A 26,331-nucleotide genomic window follows, 5' to 3' on the forward strand; every position below is an offset into this window, starting at 1 on the left:
TTGTGATAAAAGGTGAGGGGAAATCTAACGGTGGAGGTGATCTTTACATATTTATAGCCAGTAATAGCACATGGAAGTGAGATGAACTTCCAGTGAAATAAACAGGGTATTAAAAGGAAATTTGAAAACTGTCTGTGTGCCCAGATAGTTTAAACCTAAAATGAGTGTATAATCACTTATTTTGCCTGTCAAACCAATGACATCATCAAACCCTTAGTCATGTTTGGTTATGACTTAAAGTATTCTTTACTTTCACACTTTAGTTAAGATTCAGTGCATAAATAACAATTTGCAAGACTTCTTGACCCAGGTCATAATCAACAGCCTGTTCTTGGTTTTCTGGGCAACTTTTTTATTTTGACCTAGTTATAATAGAGTTGTAAATGGAGGATCACAAATAAAAATGGCATAAATTGTTATTACTTCTCTTAGATGCCTCTCTAAGAATAACAAGTAGAATTAATCAATGGGATTAATTATCTGTGTAAATGACATCATTACAAAGCAAAAGCAACTCCAGGTCTATCTATAAATTTAAAGCAGAATATCTAAAAGACATAAAACTGAACTCTGCAGAAATGATGAAATAATTAATTGCATTCACAGGGGTTCCTACTGGGGATTGTGGATGCACTGTTTGAAAAAACCTGTCTTATTAAATACAAATTAGATTAGATAAAGTGCTAAAAGCCTCCTGTAGATCAAGGCTTCAACTTGTTAATGGACTTTTTCCCTCTTAACTTCAGATTTTCAAGTTATTTCAGGAATATCTTGCCTTTCACACAAATGAAAGCTACTTGCTAGAAATTCCAATTTGAAAGTCTCAGTGTTTAACACTCTCAAGAGAGGTATGTCAAAGAGGCATCTGCCACCCAGGGGGGCTAAATGCTGTAAGATACAGTGTGAAGCTTGAGGATGGAAGACATTTACAGATCATATGTAACCAATTTAAATTGCAGGGAGACTGAAATGAAAGGCTGTTTCAGCTGATGTGCTGCACTAGGCTGGAATATAGTCTGGTTTGTGCTGGGTGCTAAACCTGGGACCATAGGATGCACATCAAGACCAGATTCTGCTGAAACTGGTATCAAAAACCTTTCAGTTCAAAGAAACAAACAAACACAAACAAACAAAACAAAAAAACAGTAGAAAATAACCAGAAAAGCCCCTGTAAGGAAAATGAAAGAGGAATGTTAGCCTGTACAGAGACCCCTCTGTATTTTCAAAACTAAAATCTGTCATCATAGTGCCTGTATAGAAGGATTAGTATCGAAAGTGTGGTTTATTACTGAAATATATCTTGCACAGGCAACACTGAGCAAAGAAAACCCTTTTGAGTTATAGAACTCTTTGATGGGATGCCATAAGGTCTTTCATTTTAAGCCAGTAAATTCCAGAGCAGTAATTTAAAGTCTACACTTTTCCTTAAATCTAAAAGCATGTTCTAAATCTTGTTGTATTTAGTTTGAACACTTATCTCATATGCCTGATCCTTTATTTCCAGACTGAGAGTTACATCACCTGCAGCTCTCTGACACACCTTTTGCCTCCCATACGGCAACTCGCCCAGGAGAAGGCACTGGGAGGCAAAGGATGTGGTCAACCCCAGCACGAATATAGGCTAAAGAGAAAATAGTGAAGGTTTGTGCTCCTGTGGGTTGCACCACTATGTGTGGTGGTAAGGGATACGTCAATGCTTATATCTACAGGCAGAGTACTTTCAGTGGGAAGTTAGATGTATTTACATGCTGTAAAATGCTGGTATTACTAATTCAACAAACTTTAACCCAGGTACTCTTGCCAGGCACCAGGATTGCCATTTCACCTGTGCACTAGAGGTGGGGTGAGACTCTGCACCCTTCCCCAAGGGAAGGTACAATCAATCTTTGTGGGTTTCATATGCAAATTTTGTTCAGCTTTGATAGGATATCAGTGCTTTTGATAAAGCTGTCCTGGAGATGCTGGTGCTTAACACAGGGGTTAGATGGGGACACTTCAGTCTTCAAAGATGTTTGTCTACTTTCTTTTCAGCAGTAATTTTTCTTATAGGAGACAGTGAATCCAGTCTTGCAGCTCTAAGTGTTCCTACTGATGCCAAAAGATATGGGCTACAGGTTGAGGGTAGTTAACTGTTACTGTGTTCACTTATCTATTTCTCAGGACCATACAGAGTCTATAAAAAGAAAAAGAAGCTGTTCCTTAGAAAATAGAAGTAGGAAATAGGTCATGTAAAGATTAATTCAGAATGCATTTATGAAGCAAGAATGTTATGAGCTCATATGGTTATACACACAGATAGCTTTTTGTTGTCATATACAGTGAAATATTAGATAAATATTAATTAATAAAATGAATAAAATATCGATTTGTGGCTGTGACTACAGGTTAAGACTAAGCAGAAGACATATCTGAATTCAATCTGCAGCAAACAGCTTCCATCTGTGCTAAAGGCTCACAGCATCAAAAAAAATATAATAACAGGAGACATTCTTTGCTGTTGTTTAATTAGCAGGAAAGGTGGTCAGGATTTTAGGCTACTGGTTGGGGCCAAAAACTGAGGCCCCAAAATACACCACTACAAGGGTAATATTGTGCTACCGGGGGTATTTGCCACAGATTTGCTCTCTGATGTTGAAATATAGCCTAATGCCTGATAAGAAGTTTGTTATGTTTCTTTTAGTCGGCTTTCTCAGATTATTGCAATAATAAAGTATGAATAATACATGGTTTTAGATTATGTGATAGCTGTAATTCAGGAATGAAGGGATGAAAAACTCTTGTAGATTTACAGGTGAAAGTGAATCACATTTCTAGTGCGGTGATAAATTTGACATTATTGTTATCTAAATTTCAGCTCCTTTTCTCCTGTTTGTTGATGCCGTATATTTTTATTAGAGTAATTTTCAGACCCAAATCATAACTACAGAGTAGTAGGAGGTCATTTTGAGCAACACCCAGGCTAATCTGTGACTAAAGAATAGCAACTGTATTGGTTAGAAAAATCAAATGAGAAGAATTATTCACTTATTTCCTTGTGGAACAACTCCACAGGTTGATGTAACAGAATATTTGAATCATAGTCAGCAATAGTCTCCTGGTATTTCAACCTTAAATCTTCTTATTCATTCTGGTCTTCTATTAGTTTAACCTACAGTGTATCTTTTCTATAAACAGACAGCTACTGGAAAGACATTTTTTTCTTCTTATATCTAATCTAAAAATTTATTTAAAATCTAGTTTTTTGTCATTATTTTAATTTTCATTAATATGATGCCTTTTTAATTAATGTTTTTCTTTTGATGCACTATTATAAACATTTCAACGTCAGTTGAATAATGAGACCTCACACAGCACAAAATGTAAAAACTCTGAATAAGCCTGGTGATTTCCAAATAACTGTCTGTGGTGAGGCTTATAAACTTCTGTAGAAATGACTTAGAAAAAAGCTTTCTACATTATCACCGATTATCTCTGCATTGACATGGTGAGAGAAACCCAGTGCAGCAGTGTCTAAAATTTTATCAGCTAGTTCTTCTTCAGAGAAGACAATGTGCAACTTCAGTATCAAATCTTTCAGTTTACCAGTAAATTGAGTGACCCACTTAAAGATGCCTTTAGAGGAGAATCTGAGATGTGAGCTGACACAGAAACTCCAGTATCTTCTTTCCTTGGGCAAAAACTCTCAAGACTGAACATACGCTGTGCTTTAAGGGTGGCAGATTACTCTGTGGGATTTATTGCTTTGCTAATATGCTCAAGACAACATCTTTCACTACTGTGAGAGCTGAGACCACTGTCTGGATTTTTCCTTTCATTGTTCATCTCTGGCTCCCTCATTTTACAGCTTTGGCTTTGGGCTGTATCCTGAGTTTGGGAGGAGAATTATTTGCCACCTCCCAAAAATCTGGTATTCTCTAAGACTTGTGTCTCTGTACCAACAGTCATTTCCCCACTTCTGGTCAGCTCCAGGACACCACTGTTAGAAATTTAAAAAGTCAATCCTTTGACTTCATAGACTCTTTCTGGATGCTCTGTTTAAGTTTGTTTAGTGACTTTAGTTTCATCTCTGCATCCATGATTTTGGGAAGGTGAAGTGAAAGGAAAGGTCCTTTCATACTCCTTCTTTCCTTTAATCAACTGATCTCCTTGGTTTTGTGGTTTCTTTCCCCCCTTGTCTTCAGTGGAGAGCTCTTCTGTCTCCATAGATGGAGCTCTTTGCACAGGCTCTGCCCCTGCCTCTCAGGAGCTGCACTAAGCAATCAGTCACTTTCCTCGGTGCTAAATTCAATTCAGAAAATCATCACCACTTCTACCCCCTCCCTCACCCCCCTTTTTTTCCATTTTATCACAGGGCACAAGACACTCTGCCATGATACCAATATATTTTCTAATACAGACTTTGATACTTAATAACCAAATACCTCCTTTTTACTGAGTATCATCCCTGTTTCGGGAGCAGGGAGGAGGCAGTGGGATGAGCCAGGTAGTCATGCATCGTTACACAGAGAATATGGTGTGGCTATAAAAAGCAACAATGTATGCAGGGAAAGCATTTTCCTTAGCATATCCAGGAGGCTAGGAAGGAAAGCCAGTTGTATAATTCATGTTAGGTGCCCTTGCTGCTGATCATGAATTTAGTCGTGATCCTGGCAAATCAGTCACACTTACGGAATGACAAGGAAATGTAGCACTGGTGACAGCCTGTATTGTGAATATTGTTAAGGTCTTGGCTAGAGCACAGTGCTAGCCCAAAATATAGGCTCAGGGCCTCACTAGACAAGCACTCTTGTCAGAGGCAACTGTGACAATCTAATCTTTCATAAATTAAAAGTTTTTCTACACAGGAGTTGTGCAAATCATTCATATTATCTTAGTTTCCAGCCATCAGCCTATGCACTGCTTGGGGGATAGATTTCCTTGGTGCCCTCATGCACAGGGCTGCTGTTGACTTCTGCACACTGCTGTCTTCTTTCATCCTCGCTCCGACAGCACAGTTCACCCATTCTCATCTCATTTTTAAACCAAATAATCCAGACCACATTCCCTCCACAGCACCTTGATGAGAGGAACCTTCCCTGCTGAGAGGAGACAACTGAGACCAGGAGAATGATTAAGGGCAGTGAGATTTTATCCATCTGGCTGGTCAGGCTGTGGCCAGAACAACGGGGGACTCATGCCTTTCCTGAGGGATGGAGGCCAGTACTCACTGATTGATTAAATGCCTCCCCACAGAAGTGGGGGCTCAGACACCCTAACTATGCTATCCAGGGAAAGGAGCATGTGCTACAAAGATGAACTCCACAGTCTCTTAAGTGTATTGCTTTAAATCAATACAATGACTCTTCATTTCACTGTCTCCTGATAATTCCTTCAGACAGTGTACCAAATAGTGGCTGTTAAAATATTTACATTATTTTCAGCATTTTAATACCATTTTTCTATATGCTTTCAATTGATGGTAGGAACTAATGAATAGCTAAAATAAGTCACTTTATCCTTCTATCTTCAACAATGTTCACTCATCAAAATACTCACAGTCTCCTTAATGATCAAGAGAAAAATACCACTGATAAAATGACATTTGAATCTTCAAATACTAAAGACAGTCCCCCCAGCACCAGCTCAAAGAGTAGCTAGTAGGTCCAAGAGAAGGAGTCTGTGAAGTGTATGGCAAATGTGCAGATACCCACTCTAAGTACTTAATGTCTGTTTAAGGCATTAAATGTCTGCAGGTTGAGCAGATTAAATCTCATTTAAGTGTCAACTCTATAAACACCTGTTATCAGTCAGTGTGGGCATTAATTATGTGGCAAACTGCAATAGTCATCAGCTGGATTAACCTCACTCATTAATTCTGCAGGGAGTTAGAACCTTTACAGGTGAGGAAAGACAGTCGTAACTCCTGTGTGAGGCATGTTGCAGTATTCAGCCAATACTGCCTTTAGGGCCTAATTTTCTAGTCTCTCCTCTGAGAAGAGGCTAACTTTGTGCTTGGAGTTTCAATTGTAGAAGCAGGACTTGCCAAAGATGCCTCAATTCCTTGCATTTCAAAGGTGACATCCTCTGGATCATTCAGGTACTGTGGCAGAAACCACCTGCAGGTCCTTTTCAACTGCAAGAAATGGTTCCAAGGCTTAACACTGAGGTATTCCAGAAACTGGTCCCAAAAAAGCAGTCATCTTTGACTTCTCATTTGGTGAAGGTTCAGTGGTAATTTACAATATTATTATTATTATAATGTGCATAAAGGGTGATTTTTTTGCCATTTAGAAGGGTAATTTCTGAGTTGTTTTGAGGACATGCAGGAATGCCTCAGACCTGTGAGAAAGGAAAGGAAGATTTTGCCTGAAGCATCACAGCAGCATGAACTGCCATGACCAGCACTGGGCCTCAGCCTTTTGGAACAAATGTAACATTCATGTAAATGGAGAATAAGTGCACATAGCAATAAATGGATAACTAACTGGTCAACAAAATGTACAGTATTTGACATGAGCGCTTTGCTGTGCCATTTGATGAAGTAGCTTTTTCAAAAGGAGTTGCAAAAAAATACAAAAATAAATCTGTTACTGATTAAAACAGTTCAAATATCAATGGTGTATAACTGACTATGTGAAAAAGACTGATTTATTATCTAGGTAAATCTTTTGATTCTTGAGTTATTTATATTTGAGGAAAAAATCTTAGCCTCATGGGCTGAATCCCTTTCAAAAGTGTGAATGCATTCTCCAAATATTTTTCATAGACTTTTAAAACATGCAAATATTACTTCAAACTGCAGTTTTATTTAGACTTCTGTGAGGGTAAACTTTAGCAGGAATGTTCTTGTATTCAATTTTTCTCAGTCCTGTAATATTACACAGAAGCTAAAATAGATGGCATTTTCCAGTTCAAATGGTCTACTAATATTTATGAGATCATTCTGTATCTCATTGCAGGAAAACACTTTTAATATTCTACAGACTTAGAGTTCTTTGGGAGATAACATCTAAGTTTTACTAATAAGTTTCACTCATTCTTGAAAAATTTATATTGGAAAATAAGAAGATACGTGCCACAAACCTCATCTGCACAGTGGCCAACTGGAGAGTGGGAATATATTAATCCCAAGAATTAGTAATTTTGCTAATGTCCAGACTATATGACATTTTTTGCAGTTCTACTCTTGCGGTTTTCTCAATGTAAACTTGTTGGATTTTAAGTTGGTCTGTTAGCTGGAGAAAAACTGAGGAGTTTTGAGCAGTTGCTGTGCTCATTATATGCAACTGTTAGCAGAAATAAATGGAAAAAATCTGTTATCTTTCTAAAAAACCTGTAGCATTCAGATATAAAGGTTGGGGGTTTTTTACAGAAATTGTTGCTCATGTGCTTTTCCAACTTGAAATAATTTGTTTCCAACCATTCCTTTTACTAAAAGACAACAGTTTCATTTTTATTATCGGATCTAGTGCCACTCAATGCCAAGTTAAGTCAATAAAAGAAAACTGCATCTTCAGGTACAAGCATGACATTTACCAAGAACCAATTTTGTAATCTGAACCAATGAGTTTCTGTAGAAGGATTGCCATGTTGGTTGATTTATGTTTTTAAGTAAACAGTGGATTCTGATAGGTGGTCTGTGAGCATCTGACATGGGGTCCATGAACTACTTTGCCTGGTCAAGGAAGGTATCTAAAAAAAGCAGAGCTACCTTCAGGAGGCTTAAAGTCATGCTATAGTGGACTGAATTTTTAGGAGCTGGTAAATAAACAAAAGTCTGAAAGCCCCTTATTTTAGAGTGTATGTTTAGCACTTTAATCTGGTTAATTGGGTATTGTCATTTCTCTGGATTTAAAGATCATCACTCCTTTCATACAACTCATTATATTGTGTGTTGGTGCAGAGCATTTGATACTTCCTGCTGCAGAATTGGCTGCACTTGAGCAGTAGTAAGTGTTTATACCCTTATAAATATATAGGACTTATACTCCTTTGTAGATGAAAAGAGCCATATAAATGGTAATTTCATTGCATAATTGTTTTACTGAATATTTTTTTAAAATACTTAGTAGGATAGATGTAGTACATCAATACCAGTCAATCGAACTGCTTTGGGATCTTTTTTGAGGATTAACAAATGCTCTCTTAGCTGCCTGGTGTTTATAGAATGTACAATATTTCTCTCACAAAACCTACCTGAATATAAATGCTTATGCCTTACTTGTGGTGCACCAAGATTGAAGCAACTTCTCACTAGAAATGCCCACAAGGTTATAAACTTTCTTGAGAAAGGTAGTGTCTTGACCTACGGTCAAGTGTGAGAGTAAGAACAGTATGTATTAATTGTAAAAGTTTTTTATTTAGGAGGCATGCATGCTGTAGGATATCATATTAGAATAGTAAAAATTCTTCAACTTTGGAGTAGGTTCTTGAAGCCTTTAGATTTCTTCAATGTTCATGACCTTTTCTTCTGCTCCCTTAAGGACAGATTTTAAAGTTATTCAGATAGTCTTGCTGTTGAACTCACTGAAGTAGTAAAGCTGAAATCAAACCTGTGTTGTAAACTAGAATTTTGTGTTTCTTGTTATGCACTTCATTAAACCGGAGGGTTTTTTTTTTTTTTAGATAAGCATTTGTCATCTCCATGTCAGATTTCTCAAAGAACATGATGTATTAACAAGACATGTTTAATGCAATCTTGACAGAAAGGTTAACGAGAATTCAGAAGGCAGCAAGGAGGGAAATAATATGTATTGCTCCAGGTGAAAACTACAAGGAACCAGAATAAGTTGTGACTCAGCCTGTCTTAAACGGAGGTGTTTATTTGTTCCACAGTGAATGTAATTAAAAATATGTTAAGCAATTCTCTCCTCCAGTAATATTCACTACTCTCTGTCAGTTCATACTGCAGTAGGACCTAGAAGGCAGGTGCCCAATGGGCTGAATTATTTTGCCAAAAATGTGTTTAAGACAGGGTTCTTCTGCCCTGCGTACTTTGAAGGGAAAAGGATTTGTACATCTGCCTGGTTCAGACTCTGTAGGATCAAGGTCACATTGCTGAGAAAGGCAGAGGGAAATGAGGAAATGAAGGCAAATGTCATGGTCACTTCCTGATGAGAGTGGGTGCTGTGTTTTATGACTACATGGCTTTCTGCCATTGTTACCCTTGCTGAGCCAGTCCAGTTCCTCAGAGGACTGAGAAGGGGCCACAGGACAGTGAGGCATGTGGCTTCCTTGCACTTAACCATGACACCTGCAGACATCTGCATGTTTATATAGCTTATAGAACATTCCAAGATGTTCCCAGGCCTCCCTCTAAAGCTGCAACTATTTCTATTGAAGGGAATGATCAAAGCATAAAGCAACTAAGTTTGAGTTGCTGATTTTGCTCTGTTCTTGAGACATTTATGGCTGGTTGATGATTTGCCCTATGCAATGAATGCTTTTGCACTGAGAAAGGGAACTCCCTTTGAAGAGAAGTCGGTAAAAAGTAAGGATTGCAAATACAGTGTTTGTTCTTTTTTGGGAAAGCTACCAATCTTGATGATGGTAATCACAGGGCTCCTTTTCTAACTTGATTAGAATCACAGTTGTGACTGCTCAATCAAACAAATTGACATGTGGTGGATGGTACTTAAAAACCCATCAGTTCCATACACTCCTCTGCCTACAGGTACCTTTGCTCTAAGGACAACTTAGTTACTTTTGCTGTCAGTTCAGCTTGCTGGTTGTATGTTTGATATGTAAAGCCAGAATTATTTTTAAAATCCTCCTTTCTGCAGCCAAAGTCAAAATAGGAAAAAACTCTTTAATTTACATTATGAATCATCTGCCAAAGTACAAGCATTGAATGTTGTGTTCTTGACAAGAAGAGGAAACAAGAAAATCTTAGTGCATTATGCTAACTCATAGCTAATTACACAAGCTTAAATAAAATCGTCATTTGCTCTAATTTAGTTACCTTGTTCAAAGCTTTATGTCTGCATTCAGTTAAAATATAAAATTCCTTGTTCCAGTATCCAGATGATACAATGTAAGGCTTGTAAAACAAGGGGGCTGGCTGGTTTTGGGTAACTGGCTTGTGAGAGACTTGTATTCCAGGTAGTTTTCCCTTTCTGCACAAGCAGAAGAGGCACCAATGCTTGAGGTGCTTAAAAGTTGTGATCCTAAGTGCTCTGACCTTCCTGAGAGGTTCCAGCCTCTTAGAACAGAAAAATGACATTTTTTTTTTCAGTTTCAGAATTCATATTTTGCGTTTTTACTAGCAAACAGCTTATCTGAGCCATTTAAAATATCAAAGGAGGTGTTTCTTGGCTTGGGTACATCTTTAAAGTAGATTTATTAAAGGCCAACACAGGATAACACTGCAAAAGGATTAGCTGTGATTACTTGATTTCTGAGCAAACAGACTAATTCTGCTGTCTTTGTATGGGTGTCTTTCACCGTGAATCCATTCAGTGAGCATTGAACTAGGCCTGGGGTTTGTTTTTTTCCTTTTTTTAAATTTTCATTGTTTCTATTGTCATCTTTAGAAATCAGAAGCATTTCTGAAAGCTTTGACTTCAAAGCTTAAGCCAGCTTACTCTTCATTGGTTGCTAGACTCCAAAATACATTCCTGAAGCTTCTTTGCTAGTTAACTGCCAAATGTTTTGTTTCAGCGCTTTTTAACATTGGGGCTTTCAGCTTGGCTTTTTTTTTTTTCATTTATTCTTCACAAAATAAAAATTCTGAGAAGTCAATTAAAAAATGAGTTGACATTCTTAGCACTTAAATCTTGTTGCTATTATGAAAGCAACCAGAGCAGTGGTACTGAAGAATGTTCTTTATTTTATATTAGTAGTTACATTTCAGATTTGCTCTGTCTATAAACAACAGACAAAAATTCTCTGAGATCTGAAAGTTTACTCGATACTGTACATTTCATACATCAGTAACAGGGAATGAACACTATTAGGGCCACATCATGATCAGTGAAACCTGAGCAAACCTATTGTGAACTAGTTAATCTAATAGATTTGATGGGAAAGCAATGGGATAACTATTCCAGAGAATATGATTGGCCTCCTGGAATTTATTATCAGTGATGTTATTTGGGAACAAAAAAACTCAAACTGGCCTTCACCTCTCACATGGAAAGACAAAGTTTGGTTAGAAAACATAACATTGGAAAACCAAGCACACATGCTGTAAAAGCTCACATTTCCACTTTTACAGACATACTTCAGGACTTGGTTGTATGTTTGGTATATGAATGGTAGCATAAATAAACTACTGAGTTTGGTAATTAGCTGCTCACTGCACCTCCAAATTGTCAAAGAAGCCAGAGTAGTCTTTCAGTGTATCTGTATCCTTTTTCTCTCACCATTTTTTTACTTATTCTAGAAAGAGAAATGCAGTGAGTTTTGAGAAACCATTGCTAAGTAAGGATGTATGAGCTCTCAGAAGCCCAAAGTACAGCATCTCACCTGACTCTTGTTCTTTTCTCTCAGTCCCTACCGGAATCTCCCCATACCCTTCTCCATGTGGGCTCAGAGGTGCTTCCAGATACTTCCTCCTTCTCCCAAATAATTTGATAACACAGGCCCTGGGAAGCACAGAACATTTTGAACATGACATTCTAGTTTAACTGTTACTTGTTATTTGTGGCAAGGTTGCTAGAGAAGACGTAGGCAGCAGAGAACAAATTCAGTAGACTAATTCACCAGTTTTTCAAGAAGTGAAGGACGTGTAGTAACAAATTTTCTTCAACTTTCATTTGTAAAAATACATCCGACAGGGGGTTAAATTCCACTTCTGAGCTGTTCTCAGCCTGTACAACCATAGCAGTCAGAATCTTGATCCTAAAAACAGTCAGACACATCAGACACCAAAGTAACTGCTAATACAGGACCTTCACATAATGCCAATAACCAATCCTTTGCTTTAGGCTCCTTATGTGCTATAGTTCTCCTACTGTAGGCATATGACTCTGCAGTTACTGATTGATGGAAAGAGTTGGTTGAGAGAGTTTTGAGATGCTAAGATATTGCCATCATACCAATTGCATAAAAGCCTGAAGGGATTATGCCTACCCTTTATAGTGGTCACCAGATGCTGCTTTTTGCCCAGGTATGGACAGATGGATATGAGAATGACTGAGTAGATTGATACAGTTGCATGGGATAACTAAATTGCTCAGTTTAAAATGTCATTGCCTGGGTGGAAACCCTGTGCTTGAGGATCTGAATGTCATCCATTGCCTTCCCTCTGCCATATGTAGGCAGTTGTTTAGCCGATAACTGGAGTATCTGTATGTGCATAGAGCTACAGATCATTACCTCTTGATTATGTTCACGTTATCTGATGTGTCATCTCCATGAGAGAAATTAAATTACCTTGAGTAATTTGAAGCAAGTAAAAATGACAAATCATCATTCTCATGTGGTCAGTAAATGGCTACAGAATGAGAACGCATCTCAGTTACATGGCAAGTACCTTTCAAGCAGCATCAATGGTTCCAAATCTCCAGTTATTTTCCTGTGATTTTTCTTTATTTTTAAACTAAGATGGCTCTGGTCTATTAAAAAGAAAATAAAATTAAGTAGCTTCTTTTCAGTTTCAATGCTGCCATTAGTTATGAATTCTCTGCTCACAATTATGAAGAGTTAGAATAGAGAATGATTTCATAGAGGCAAAAACAATATAATGTATATATATGTATAGAGAGAGAAATGAAAGAAAACAAATGCAGTAGGACAGTGATTTTTAAAGTCCACATCTTAGGATGTGGCAGACTAGTTGTCCTGGTTCAGGCTGGCCTACAGTGTCCGTTGGTTGGGCAGCGGGAGGAGCTGCAGCACCCTGAGACCCCAGGGGCTCCCCAGGTCCCAGTGCCCTCACCTGTGTGCGGGGGCGGGGGGAGCACAGCTGGAGGGCTGGGCCCCGATTGGCCCATAGTCCGTGTCATGTGACATTGTGCTCACTATATAAAGGCAGGAGTGGGCTGGGGGAGGCTGCCACTTCCGGGAGTGTGGTTGTGGGGCCTGTGTGTTGGGGATCGCCAGCCAGGAGCAGGTGGGTGTTGGTCGGCGGGAGGTGAGCAGCTGTACTGTACCTTACCCGCTGGTACTGCTGTCAGCGTATTGTTCTGTTACTGTTATTAAACTGTTTTTATCTCAACCCGCGAGTCTCCCTTTGCCCCTCCGATTCCTTCCCCGTTCCCAAGTGGGGAGGGTGGGTGAGTGACTGCGTAGCATTTAGCTGCTGACCAGGCTCAAACCACAACACTAGTGTACTGAAAAGAAAAACTCCCATGTGCAACTAGAAAATCATCATCATCAGTGAACTACCACGTAAATCCTGGAGGAGGAAAAAGGAGTAGACATTTAGCGACAGGAAATGCTTTTGTATGTGAATATACCATATGGGCTTTACAATACATTTTAAATTTTTTTTTTTTAAATAAACCAACATTGCTGCCTAGATTTGCATTTGGATTCTGATCCTGCAAATATCTCTGACTAGAGAATTAACATCTCCAAAGACAGCTCATAGCAGTAATTATCAGGCAAAGTGCATGATTATGTCACACAATGAAGCATCCTGCAGAGATCCCCAAATTAGTGCCACCCTGTGGTAGCACATCCCTTTGTGGAGGAGAGGTTCAGGTGCAGAGCTGCCTCTCTGGCTGAGCTTCCTGTGAGCCGGAGCTGCCCCTGGGGATGGGTGATTTTGCATCATCTCCTCGGCACCTCAGTTCCTGCATTCATGCACAAGGAACCAGCTCGCAGAGCCCAGAGTGCAGGCATGGCCTTGGAACTCAAAAATGAGCTATAGAGTCAGCAAAACCAAACTGCAAGCTGAAGCTCAGATTTCAGTCTAAGAATGTGACTCTGCTGTGGAGAGAACAAGTGTGTGCCTACCTTGTAGTAGCCATTGCATGAAGACTAACCGGAGGTGGAATCGGAGGAGAGCAGTGTGGTTTGCAGGTTTAACACAGACTGGTACTTTGTTTTACATCTCAGAGAAGAGGAGGCATGGCTGTCTTTATTTTGACTCATCCATTCATAGTGACAGAAGTGCTTTGTCTTCATTTGCCTTTTTAACTTGTCTTGGTCTCTTCAGCCAGTGAAGGAAAATTTGAAATCAGCATTGCACAAATGTTTCCGCTTACGAATTGACTCTTCTGTGTCAAGTTGCAGCCCTGCTTGGCCTCTGCTGTTCCAATAAGCACCTGAATTTCTTACAAAATGATAAACCAACTAAGATATGCCTCCCTCTGACTTGGCTTAGCTATTTCCAGAACTGACATCTAAATTACTTGTAAAAACAAATTAAATTTCTAACTGAAGTTGGGTTGTTGTACCGCAAACTATTTTCTTTTTTGTTCACAAAATGGCGACCATTTTTTTCATTGTTACATTGCATTAATAAATGGTCCCTTGAATGGCCTCTTCCTCCTGCATCCAGTCCTGTGACCTTATATGACATATCAGCTAGCTGATGCAATTAACTGCATTTTTAAAAAATTCCTGCTTCACACTGAACTGACTGTCAGCTATTACTCACTGAAATTTGTTTTGTATTAAAACAGAATTTTGTCCTTCAGTGGTCTGTCTAGAAGTCCCTAAATTATCTGATTTTGCTCTGTCCATGAGGGCAGTTTGCAGTAGCACAAGTACATGATAATTTCTTTGGTTTGCAGCCCTGCCATTCAAACACTGAAATGGTTCAACATGCCTACAAGCAGTCGACCTACTAACTCATCAGTTAGTCTAGGAAACAGCAGGGTTTTTTTGTTTGGTTGGGTTTTGGTTTGTTTGATTTTTTTGTTTTTGTTTTTTTTTTAATTCTGTAGTTCTTATTTGGGTAGCTTTAACCAACAGGGTAACATTTAAATGCAAAGCTTTTTGCTGCTTTGAGTCCAATTACAAATATGAAAGCTCAACCAGGTAGTCCTTTAGAAACAAATTAATGGCAGAACACTTACAAATCTGTATTCCGACGGCAGTGTGGTCAGATACTTTGCTCTGGAGCCATTGCTTTAGCTGTGCCGTTACCCTGGGTGCCCACGCCATGGGAGGGTGCTTCCAGCCGCTGTCCCGAGAGCTCACCGCTGGCATGCCTGCTCCTGCAGCTCTGCCCTGCTCCTTTTTTCCCCCTTCTTCTCCCAGTTTGTACCCCATGGTCACAGGCTCTCTTAAGGATCTCTCATGCATGAATTTGAACGCAAGGAAGATGCATGGACTCTTCGTAAGAGCAGTGCTGACTCTCTGCTGAGTGGTCAGGCTGTTTGTTTTCTAAAACAACTCTTTAACTGATGAAAACAAGGAGCCCCTTCTGCTCTTCTGTTACTGAGAAGTTGAAAATTATTTTTAGAAAGGTGTGCAAAATTCTAATTATAGTGTGGAGCCACAAAATATGCAGTTAATGCCATCCTGAATTACATGATAGCTGCCCCTTGCAACTCAGCTTGGTCTCTTCTGAAGCCCGAGCCAGGAACTGATTGTCTCTTCCTGGAAGGTGAAACTTCTGTCTTTCCAGTTTCTCTGGAGTTGGTAGTCAGTTGTTTAAACTTACACTTTAAGAGTCCAAAACATATAACTTACTGCTTGCATATGTCTGGAACCTAACCAAAAAAAAAAAAAAAGGCAGCTGAAAAATTAAAAAAAAAAAAAAAAGTGTTACATTTTAAAAATCTTAAAATTGACAAGCTTAATTTTAGGGACCTGAGCCACGTGTTTGGAGCGCTTGCAGTTGGCAGTGTTAATGATGTGACCTCCTGACTTAAAGAGTGATATTGAAAGATTGCCTAGGTCTTAAGCTTTCCCTCTGCACACTGGTTAATTTTACCCGGAGGGCAAAGTCTTGCAGCTCTCCCTCATTAGAGCTGCAGGATTCCAGAAGGCAGAGCTGTGGAACGTAGAGCAATTTGTGGTCCTCAGAGCTTTGCTGCATGAGACCTTTAGGTGTTACTGCATTCAGCTGTGTAAATCTGTTCAGCCTATTTAATATTAGTGCCTTGGAACCTGGGTCTCTCTCTTCTTGACCCCATACCTGGGAATTGTTCTCTTTTTCTAGTGGATGATGAACCACTAGCCTGTCAGCTAAGTGTGCAATGAGAGACTTTCTCAAGTATTTGTTGTTTACCTGAGATATAGTAAAGTCCATCATGTCACTTCTTGTAGTAAGGGTGATTTCTGAGCCAGTCAGCTATAATATCTGCTTCAAAGCTACAACTAACACACATTTTGAAAATGGCTCAATATGTATTTACACAATAGTTTGTGTTAATTAGAGTTTATTTCACCACTGGTGTGCATGCGTAACTCCCATTAATATCAGCAGCGTCTATGTAGTCTCATAAGGAGAACAGAGCTCCTAATTAGAACACCAAGTTTTTAAGATATCTTTGTATAGCTTTTATTGCAAAGATGACGTGCTGTATGTTCACCTGGTATCTACTCTAATAGAAAACAAATTATTTTTTTTTTCCCCCAGCCTCCCTTTTATTGTTATTGCAGTAACACAAGCCAGTCCCATCCTGGAGCAGATCATACACAGGACAGAAAGCTCTGCTGTTGGGAACTTGCCCTTCAAGCAGAAGGAACAGCAAGCCCAGAGAAATTAGATGACTATATTAGCTAACAAAATGCTAGTCTGTCCAATATCCACTTTCATCAATATAAAGCCTACCCAAGTGGTTAGTCCTCAGGACAAAGCTTGGTCCATATTTTCAGTGCTAGCTCGGAGCTCTGTTGCCCGGTCCCAGTGCAGCCCCACCCCTCCTCCAGAGCCCAGGGCAGGGGGATGTGGGCAAGGCTCTGGTTTGCAGAGCAGCAAAGAGGCAGCAGAACTGCACGGCAGGGAGGAGAAGTGACAAGGGACCACACAACCCTGTCACATAGCCCAAAATTTGAGACTCGTGTCAGGATTTCACATTAGTGTCTGACTTTTTGCAAATCTGAATTCACATGGTTGACGTTGCTGTCTCCCAGCTGCCCAACTGGGCAGTGGTTTTCAGGATTTCAGGTTTTATAGAGCCTAAAAAGCTTGTAGAATTCCCATTCAATCTTTTTAATGTACATGTTCAGCAGGATGCAATGGGAGTGCACCATATGACGTTTCTTTTGGGATGTGAAGAAAAAATACTGAATGTTTTTTACTGTGCCAAGTTTAAAATAAAAATATATAAATTTTCTTGGTCTGAGTATATTCCAAATATAGTATTTTTTTTTCCATCTGATGAAAACTGGAAACAGGTTTATAAAGAAAACAGTGATAAAAGTCCTAGCTAAGGAGGCAATGGCAAGCACTGCTCTAAAGCATGTAAACAAACAACCCTTCTCAAATGGATGTCTGAATTCCAATGGATTCTAATTATCAGCTAAGACAGATATGTACAAAAAGCTACTGATATAAAGAATCTCTGGACTAAAAAATATATATGCTGTAATTTCAGGAAGTTTTAGCTTCTGCCGGTGGCAGGTACTGAGTAAAAGATAAGGTAGAAAATAATAAGCTTTTGTTATTTGTATCTGAAGTTTAGAAGAGACATATTGTGAGGGAACAAAAGATGCACCATAAAACAAATACTGCACTGAAATAATTCTCAGTAGAAATGTAAAAAGCTGCAGGGTGCTAAAGAAGATGCAGCGTCTTCTAGGCGAGAGTACTATTCAGCAACAGAGTTTTAGAACCACTGCTATTAGTAAGAAGTAATATTTCAGATATTTAACATATATTCTAATTAGTATACTATGATATTTAACCTCTTATTCCAATTTTCAGTCTTTTGAGAAAGAGACTTCATGGTATTTTATCTTCATCATGTATATCATCTGATAATTCCTAGATATTCCCACCAACAAAAATATGCTGCTCTTCTTTTTCCTTCACAATTCAATTAATGACAGAAGCTAAGTTTGGAAGCTAACATTTTCTTTTTTATTAGCATAACTACAAGAAATTTTAAGTTATAGATTTCATATTACAAACCTTATGCATTAAGACCAAGTCAGGGTCTCTTAGAGCCTCCCCCCTGCTGAACCCTGGATAAAGCATGCTCTCTCCTCATCCCGTTCCCTGGGGTTTGTTATCAGGGCTGTGAGATCAGCCAGGATGCTGAGCCTGCACAAAGTACTCTGCTTGTCTGTCCTCTCTGTGGCCCTACGAGCAGGAGCAATGTTAGGCACATAGTCTATCCCAGACCACCTGGGGCACCTGCAGCAGATTCTCAATTACATCAGTATCTCTATGAAAGGATCTGACAGTATTTTCCCTATATATTGTAATTAGAATCACAATGAAGAAATGCACAGCTATGTCATTACAGACTGAGCTGCCAGTTTTCATCCCAGCATGTGTAGATAATGCATCAAATATTGTCAATGTGCACTAAGTCCATCTCTGCTGTTGGGCGCATTTGTTGTTGCAGTGTTCCTGTCTGCTCTGCTGAGCTCGGCAGGGACCAGCTGGGTGGCTGCCGGTGGAAGGAGTAGCTGCCAAAGCTGTTGTCTCACCTGGAGCTGACTGGCTGCCAGAGGCAGTTTCAGCTCTGCAGCAGAGCAGGGAGGTGCACATCCCTGATACCAGCCAGGATGCTCTGTACAGATGCTCCTGATGGAACTGCTGTCCCCTCTTCCACCCCACTGCTGCCAGATTGGGCTGTGTTTTAAGCAAATATGTGCGTTCCTTGAATCAGGATGCAAAGCTCTTCAAGGCATTAATGTGGTCTGGAGGCTGTACTAAGCTGTCCATGCAGACGTTCGGTAGTCAAATACACACCTTTGTGTAAAAGGTCATAGTAACTTATTCAACAATATCACTTACATGCAGGTTAGATCAAAGCCTGGCTGCCAAAAGTTGAAAGCCAGTATAAAGACAGAGATACACTGTTTTATTACATCATTAAAAAAATATCTAGGTTCTACTCTAACAGGGACTACAGGCTGGAGACTGACAGACAAGAATAAAATAGCTGGGAATAAATTTTATGTAGCTATTTTCTTTCTTCCTCAAATGTGAATGCTTATGCAAAACACATTGCTATATATTCACTGACAATAAAGAGGGAATCATTATATGAGTAGTGGATTCTCAGGGGAACACTTTAGCCAAAACACACTCTGCAATAATTTCCTACATCTTAGTTGAATAAATTAATTTATGAATTTTCCATGAATATGTTCAGCCGTTTCTTCCCTCATATATTTTATTGATCTCCATATACATTTAGCAACAAATAACAGAGCTGCTTTTCCATTTGCAGTAAAATAGTTTAGAGATGTTTATGTGGGCCTTGGGGTTCATTGTAAACAAATGCAGTTCAAACACCAGAGAGGTAGCAGAGAAACATGAAGCTTGGCAGGACCCAGGGACCTCTACTAGAAGAAAAGCTCAGCAAAGAGTCAAGGCATATCCAGTCATATCACCAGTGAGATGAGTTCCCTGAAATCAGAGGGACCAGCCCCAAACTGTGGGACTGCTCCCTGTCAGTCCTGTGTAGAATCACTGCAAGGAGCTTTGTGACTCGTGTCTGCAAAAATTGTAATGTACTTTTGCTGCTAAAGACTGATAGGTTGGATCATTCCTTCATTTATTATGTTTTGTCCTATATTGTGTGTCTTTTAATTTTCATGTGAGAAGGAGATGAGGATGGCAAAAAGGAAAAAGGGCATTTCATTCTTCTTCACAAAAATATAAATGTAGTGTCCATGGTCTGGGGAAAACCAACTGACTCCTTTTAGACTGTAGATTCAGTGGCAGAGTAGTCCGAAAACATCATTACTGACCCACAAGACATCTTCTATGGCCATTCTACCCCTGGATGTCACTTAGTTTGGCTTAGGCAATGTCAGTAAATCCAAAGGTGGGCTACTTGTGTGGGCTATTACAATGAATAAGCATACCATCACATGGAAAGTATGCTATATCCATGTTTTTCTTTCAAAAAGGGAAAAGCAGCGATTAGGTGTTGAAAAGTAATCAGTATTATCCTAATTTAGTATTTAAAACAATGGAGTTCTTTTATCATCCTCCCCCAACACTGAGCTGCCACCCCAGTTCTATATGCATACAAACCAACACCCCAAACTAGTAGGGTGTGAATATAATGTGGTTAATCATAGGTGTAACCTATGCACCATTGTGATCTCCAAGTTTAGCTTTCCTTGCCCTGTGCATTCAGATCACAGAGACAGCTCTTTTTAAGTAGCTTCTTTTTTGATTTTTTTTTTTTGAGCTTTTGGGTTGTAATTTTTAATCAGTCTTGAGGAAAGCTGAGGAAAAACTTACCTTGTTGCTTCCAAGTGTAAAGCTCCTTTTTTCTTAACTGCATATAATGACAGGCTTGAAATAGGCCTTACCATCTTAAAGGTGGTATATGAAGTATAATTGCTAATGCTTAGATACATAATTTACGTTTATTATGCATAATAAAATATGTAACTAATTGATGTTCAGTAAGGGATTAAATGATCAACTCCAGCGGCAGGAAGAAGATTTATGCCTGTGTTCTCAATAACATATTGACTATCAGAACACACTGCAGAAAGAGTCGTTGCCTCCAGGACTGTGCGCTGAGAGAATGCTCTCCTTTCTCCAGTTCTCTTTTCCTTCTGATGCTTCTTTTCTTATGTTTGTTCTGTCCAAACCACATAGATTAAGCAAGTGCATTTATGGAGCAAACAAATGAAAAAAAAGTACTTATGTTCCTTTCAGTCTTGCAATAAATTAGTGTAAAGCGCAAGCTAAGCTTGCACATGTTTGTTTGTGGCTATGCATCTTCTAAATCAGAAGGGCAGAACATCACACAGAGCATGCAACCACCACCATCCATTGAAGTTCAGAATGGCCAGGAGATAATGTCAACAGAAGAGGATGTAGGCACAGGATAATGGTCTCCTGCTGTTAGATTAAAGCCTGGGCAAAGATGAGCCCTTTCAACAAAAACAAGTGGAGGAAAAGCCAAGATATTTGCAGTATTTTCAAAGCAGGAGGTATTTATCTTGTAACAACATCCTGTTCTGTTCTCTTGGCTTCCATTGTACCAAAATAACAGAACAGAAGATGATGCTGTGATTTTCGTCAGTGGCTGTTGCTAGCTGAGCTCCAGTTGCCCACTGCTTCCTCACTGGATAACGCCATGATCTTATGCTGGGTGTCCTTTGGCCTTCAAAAAAAGCTCCGCATTTCAAAACACATTGTGTCACACCATGTAAGCGTGCTGGCCTACTTTTAAATGGAACCGAATTAATCTATAATAAAACTCAGACTAATCAAAGGGATTTTTCAGCCTAAAATTTCCGATTTCCCCTGGCAGGAGGCAGTCTCTGCAGGGAGGAGCGCCAGCCTCAGTGCTGAAGGCAAAACTCTTCCTTGCATTAAAAACCCTCAGATTCTGATCTGGTAAACTCTGCTTGAAGCAGACAAAAAAAAAATGAACTGAATTCAGTTCATTAGTTATTAAGCCAAAGAGAACACCTCACACATTTTTGTTCCTGCTTCTATGTGCTGTTTTCTTTTACTCCATTTTATTACTACGTTAATCCAGTTTCCAGCAACCATGCCACTGGGCACAGTCTGGGGAAAACGTCCTTGGGGCAGTAACTGCAGCGAGGACAACTGCACAGGCACAAAGCTCTAAGAGGAAAGACAGCGCTGAAATATATGTAATGCAAACAGCAAAGGCTATGAATAGTCAGCATGTTATAAATCAGGACTTTTTAACTGGCTCACTTTTGCAATATTAATTCTCTCAAGTTGTCTCATTCATCCAATACTGCACATGTCCTGTTGTCCTAAATGGTTTGAACATGGTGACTGTCAACAGGGGCTGTAAATCCTGCCTGCTGAGGTTTTAGGGAAGGGAAAGGAACAAGTAACAATATTCAGATATAGGGAACTATACTGTACTGCTCATGGTTTAATCTTCACTTTTCACTTTTATGATTTTCTTGTATTTCTGGAGTTCACTGCTTGATGGATGGCTATTTTTAGGAATGGTGCTTCTAACTGTTAAGTAAATTTCTAGTTATTGGTAGGAGTCATTTAAAATTTCCTCCTCGTTCAGAGAAGCTGACATGTTGAAGGACCAGTCTCAGTTGATAAGCTGATTTTTTTCACTTCTCACCACTTTGAGGATTGGTGTCTTTTCGTGGATGTCATTCAGACCAAACCCATTGCTTGCAGTGGAAGTTGAGAGCTCCCAGATCCTCAAAAGACCAAACTAATAAGTCAGTAGTGGAAACAGGTGATAGATGGCATGATTTCACACCAAAACATGGTAGCACAGCATAGAAAACACATGGGATTCTGGAGGTTTGTATATTATTCCCAGCTTTGCCACTGATCTCTTAGGTGACCTAGAAGAAATTGTTTCAACTTTCTATGCAGCAGATTCCATATATTTAAGCAGGGAATAATAACAACATTTCATGAGGCACATTTAGAAGTGCCATGCAAAACTCTGCATAGGAAGTAGCTATTATTGTTGTTATCTGTAATAATAAAAACAATGGCATTTTCAATAGAGACTGAAGTTTTGCAATCTGTCCAATGCCATTACTGCTAAATGCAATTTCTCATTTAATCCACAGCTGCTGCTTTTATATTTTGTCCTAATTCAAAATGTATTCTTGGTTTTTTTTTTTTTATGATTTTAGTGCAAATTGGAGTTTCATGCATGTACTTCTGGCAAAACCATCACAGTTCGATGTGAAGGGCCCTGCCCCTGCCTTCCAGAACCTGAAAGTTCAAAACACAAGACGGAGAAGACTGGTGAGTTGGCTGTTAATGGAATTATAGCTGATTAATTGGTTCCTGATATGTTCTTAGAAAAACATAAGAAAGGTATTTCTTAACTAGTATATTTTATATGTAACACTTTCTGGTAACAAGCTAAGATACAACTAATCCTTTTCTAAACATGTAGTGCTTTCGAGCATCTCAACTGCTGCAAAACTAACACCCACTTGCTAGAGTCTCATAGGAAAACTGAGTTCTGGCTAATGGTTCTAGTTTTGACTGAAAATATTGAATCATCATAAAAGAAGACAGAAAAGAAAAAAATACTACTTGATGGTTCATTACTTTGTAAGTTAAAAAAATAATAATAATAATAATCAGTAGCCTATGTGTTAACCAAACAGTCATTTAAAGTCACACATATATGTTACATGGGATCTGAATTGTCATTTTAATCTTTAGTGTCATTAACATTATCATTAGAAGTCAAATATATATTAAATAGATATAAGTATTTGTACTTAAATTGTTTCAACAACAAACTAATTGCAAATGATGTTATATAAAACTGAAGGTTGGAGTCTCAGCACAACAGGCCATTTTCCCTGCCAGCTCTCCAGTGAGTTCTCTATTTAGGTCAGAAAGCCTGGTGAGCTAATTCACTCCCCCAGGTATTTCCCAAGGAAGTAAGCACAAGCTGTCTCAGAGTAATCTCACCCAAAAAGAACTAGTTCTTGCAAAAAAAACTGACTGAAAGCAGAAGTCCAGCAGCAGGGCAAGTGCCACAGCCAGGTTCTAAGAGTTCCAGCCCTGCTATGGGGAAAGCCCTTTGGAAGGGAAAAGAGTTGTTACTTGTGACTGGTTTCTTGATATGAGTGCAGATGTACTGGTGACAGCATCTGTGGCAAAGGGAATACTGGCCTGCTTTTAAGTGCAGTGTTACATCCCCTCTCTTAGGAGGAATGCTAGAAGAGTTCACTCACAGCTGCTGGGATCAGATCTGTATTAGTAGCTCACTAAACCAAGGCAGTGACTTACACAAGGTTTGTTCTGTCTTGTTAAGCTGTGAAATGCATGTTTGCCTTGTGCACCACATAGAGTATAAAAAAGATGAAGTTTTAACAATGGTTTGTTTGACCCAAAATATTTGAGAACCTCTCTTCATTCTTGCTCCTCCCCACTATGGACACATTCTGACAGTAGCAGGCACAGAAACAGGAAAAAAAAGTTTAATCAGCACTTCCTCTGGTTAGTTCAGGCCCTGTTGCTTCAGTTTGAAAACACTGATAATCCTGTTCTACAAATGCTATCCTCTAGCACAGCACCAGTTTTCACATTAGGCCTCCATCCACTTTCTAGAACAAGAAGTGATTCTCCAGCCTAGGTTTTGAAAATTCAGGTTTATTTCATTTTTTGCAAATCACAGACGTTTTTCTGCATAGCTATCAAACTTGGATGAAGTATTTTAGATGGCAAGGTTCTGAAATCAATATATAACTGTAATATTGCTTTATGTGGCTTGAATCTTTTGGTTACAGTATACCTACTGATAAATTGCCTTATTCATATTTTCTATTTCTTGTAGCCCTTATCAGGCTACCAGAAATATTTATTTTTCTTTGCCCTTTCTATTTCTTTGCCCTTATCAGAAAGAGTATCAGATTAATAAATCTTCAGTGACATTTTAAGCTTACAATTTCATTCACACAAGAGAAAAAAGATTCTAATAACCCTTATCTTGATAAATGCAATTTGGCAGGGTATATGTATTCTGAAACCCAGCCTTTTGTTTTGCTTGACTCAAAACTTTAACTCCAGCCAACAAAGCATTAATTTAATGGATGGGGTGATCTGCAGAGCAACTTTCCTGAAGGCTTTTTCAACAGTCCAGACTTGAGCTAATAGTACCTCTGCCATTGCCCTGGTGACAAGGATGTTAAATGCCTCAATTCTGCCATCTTCAGTGTAGCATGAAGAGAGTGTTCTTGCTCCCTTGGGAGGAGCATAATCCCCTGGGGAATAAGGGAAATCATTGCCATGTGTATATGGAAACATTCAAAACACTGAAGGCACTAGTCATCTCCTGCAACAAGTGTATGCAAAGAAACTGCTCATGAGCCTGATTATAGTGTTATAAGGAAAATAATTGTACAGGCATGGGAGTGATAGTGTGTCTGTATATGTATATGCAAAAAAATTATAGCAGTATAATATCTTGCTTTATCACTGTTTCTTTCTGAGATTAGGTGCTGAAATGCCCACATAAGGATTTGGTATTGACAATCAAAAAATCAATAACAAAGGGACTCTCTAATTTGCTTTATTTTAAATTTTCTTTTGGATCTTTGTGCCACTTAAAGACTTCCTTTAACTTACTTCCTCAGTCTCCTTTCTTCAAATAGTGCCTGTTCAGTTGACCTCACTGAGTGTAAGAATCTCAGATTGAATATTTTATAATTTGTCAGTCTTTTAATGAAGAGCTTCCAGGAGTTTCCATGCGAAAACATGAGTAAATTTTATATATGAGAGGATCTATAAGGTCCCTTCCAAACCAAACTGTTCTATGATTCTATGAAATTTTACCCAGGTGCAATTTTAGCAGCATCTGAAAAGGGATTCATTATTGTGTGTGTCTGCCCTTTACAGCCTGGAAGCCAACCAGCTTTCCTTAAGTTTATGAGATAGTTATGATTTCTAATTGTTGATCACAAAAAACTTCCATAGCATAGCCTTTCATAAGATTCCTTTATTTGCTCAACAAGTAGTGTCACCTGGCTTTGGCAAAATAAGGCCTGACTAGCATCTGAGGTGACATCTGTGAGATGTAAGAGGCAATCCCATGGCAGAGCATGGCAGTCCCCTGAGTGATGTTCCCTACATCAAATCCCCAGACCTCTCACCCTGGAGCTTCTGACTAGCATTCTGGTTACTTGGTACCTTAGTGTTCTCTCTAGTCTTCACACAAAATTATTTTATTTTCCTCATGTATTACAATAGTATCATTAATGTTGCTGAACTGGTATAAAAATCAGTAGTTATATTTCTCATATAAAAATTTGTATAAAAGAATTTTGTAGACAGTTGGGACTCAGATTCTGCTCTGTGTTTAGTTGGCAGGTTTGTGAAATCTATTCAAATACAGCGTAATCTTAAGTAGAAAATGATAGAGAGCTAAACCTCATGCCTCATACAGACATGTCAGTGGAAAAATACTAAGGAGAATTACAGTGCAAATGCTTCCCGCAAAATGGAAATGCAGCTCTTAGAGCTACTGCATAAACTTTTTTATGCCTATTATACAACAAGGTTAAATGTATGTGGTTGTGAACTTCTAATTTGAAGGGAGTTTGCATTAATCTTTACACATTCATTCAATCATATTCAAATATTATTCCATAATAAATTACTTTCAGAAATTAAAAATGTAAAGGAACATTTAATTTCCAGAGTACTGTAATTCTAAATGTCATGACCTTTTTTTATATGCTTGTGAATAAAATTGGCAGCAGCATCAAAGAAAAATAATCTAAGTGTATGTGCTTGGAGGTAACAATTGACTGCAGTGTCTCAGTTTTATTCCTTCCTCCTCCCTGGACTCTTTCAAAAACATCTCTGCTTTGAGGATG

At 38.8% G+C, this 26,331-nt stretch overlaps 1 protein-coding gene across 2 annotated transcripts in view; it reads left to right on the forward strand.

The window, feature by feature from the left end:
- Positions 1–26,331, forward strand: part of SPOCK1 (SPARC (osteonectin), cwcv and kazal like domains proteoglycan 1) — a 322,834-nt gene that overhangs the window by 233,746 nt on the left and 62,757 nt on the right. For both annotated transcript variants that reach the window (XM_033006056.2, XM_033006057.2), the window contains one exon: positions 22,624–22,738. In XM_033006056.2, coding sequence (XP_032861947.1) covers positions 22,624–22,738 — 115 coding nt within the window. The remainder of the gene's footprint in view (positions 1–22,623; positions 22,739–26,331) is intronic.

Source organism: Tyto alba, unplaced genomic scaffold (genome assembly GCF_018691265.1).
Source record: "Tyto alba isolate M040663 unplaced genomic scaffold, T.alba_DEE_v4.0 Super-Scaffold_17, whole genome shotgun sequence".
Lineage (NCBI taxonomy): Eukaryota > Metazoa > Chordata > Aves > Strigiformes > Tytonidae > Tyto > Tyto alba.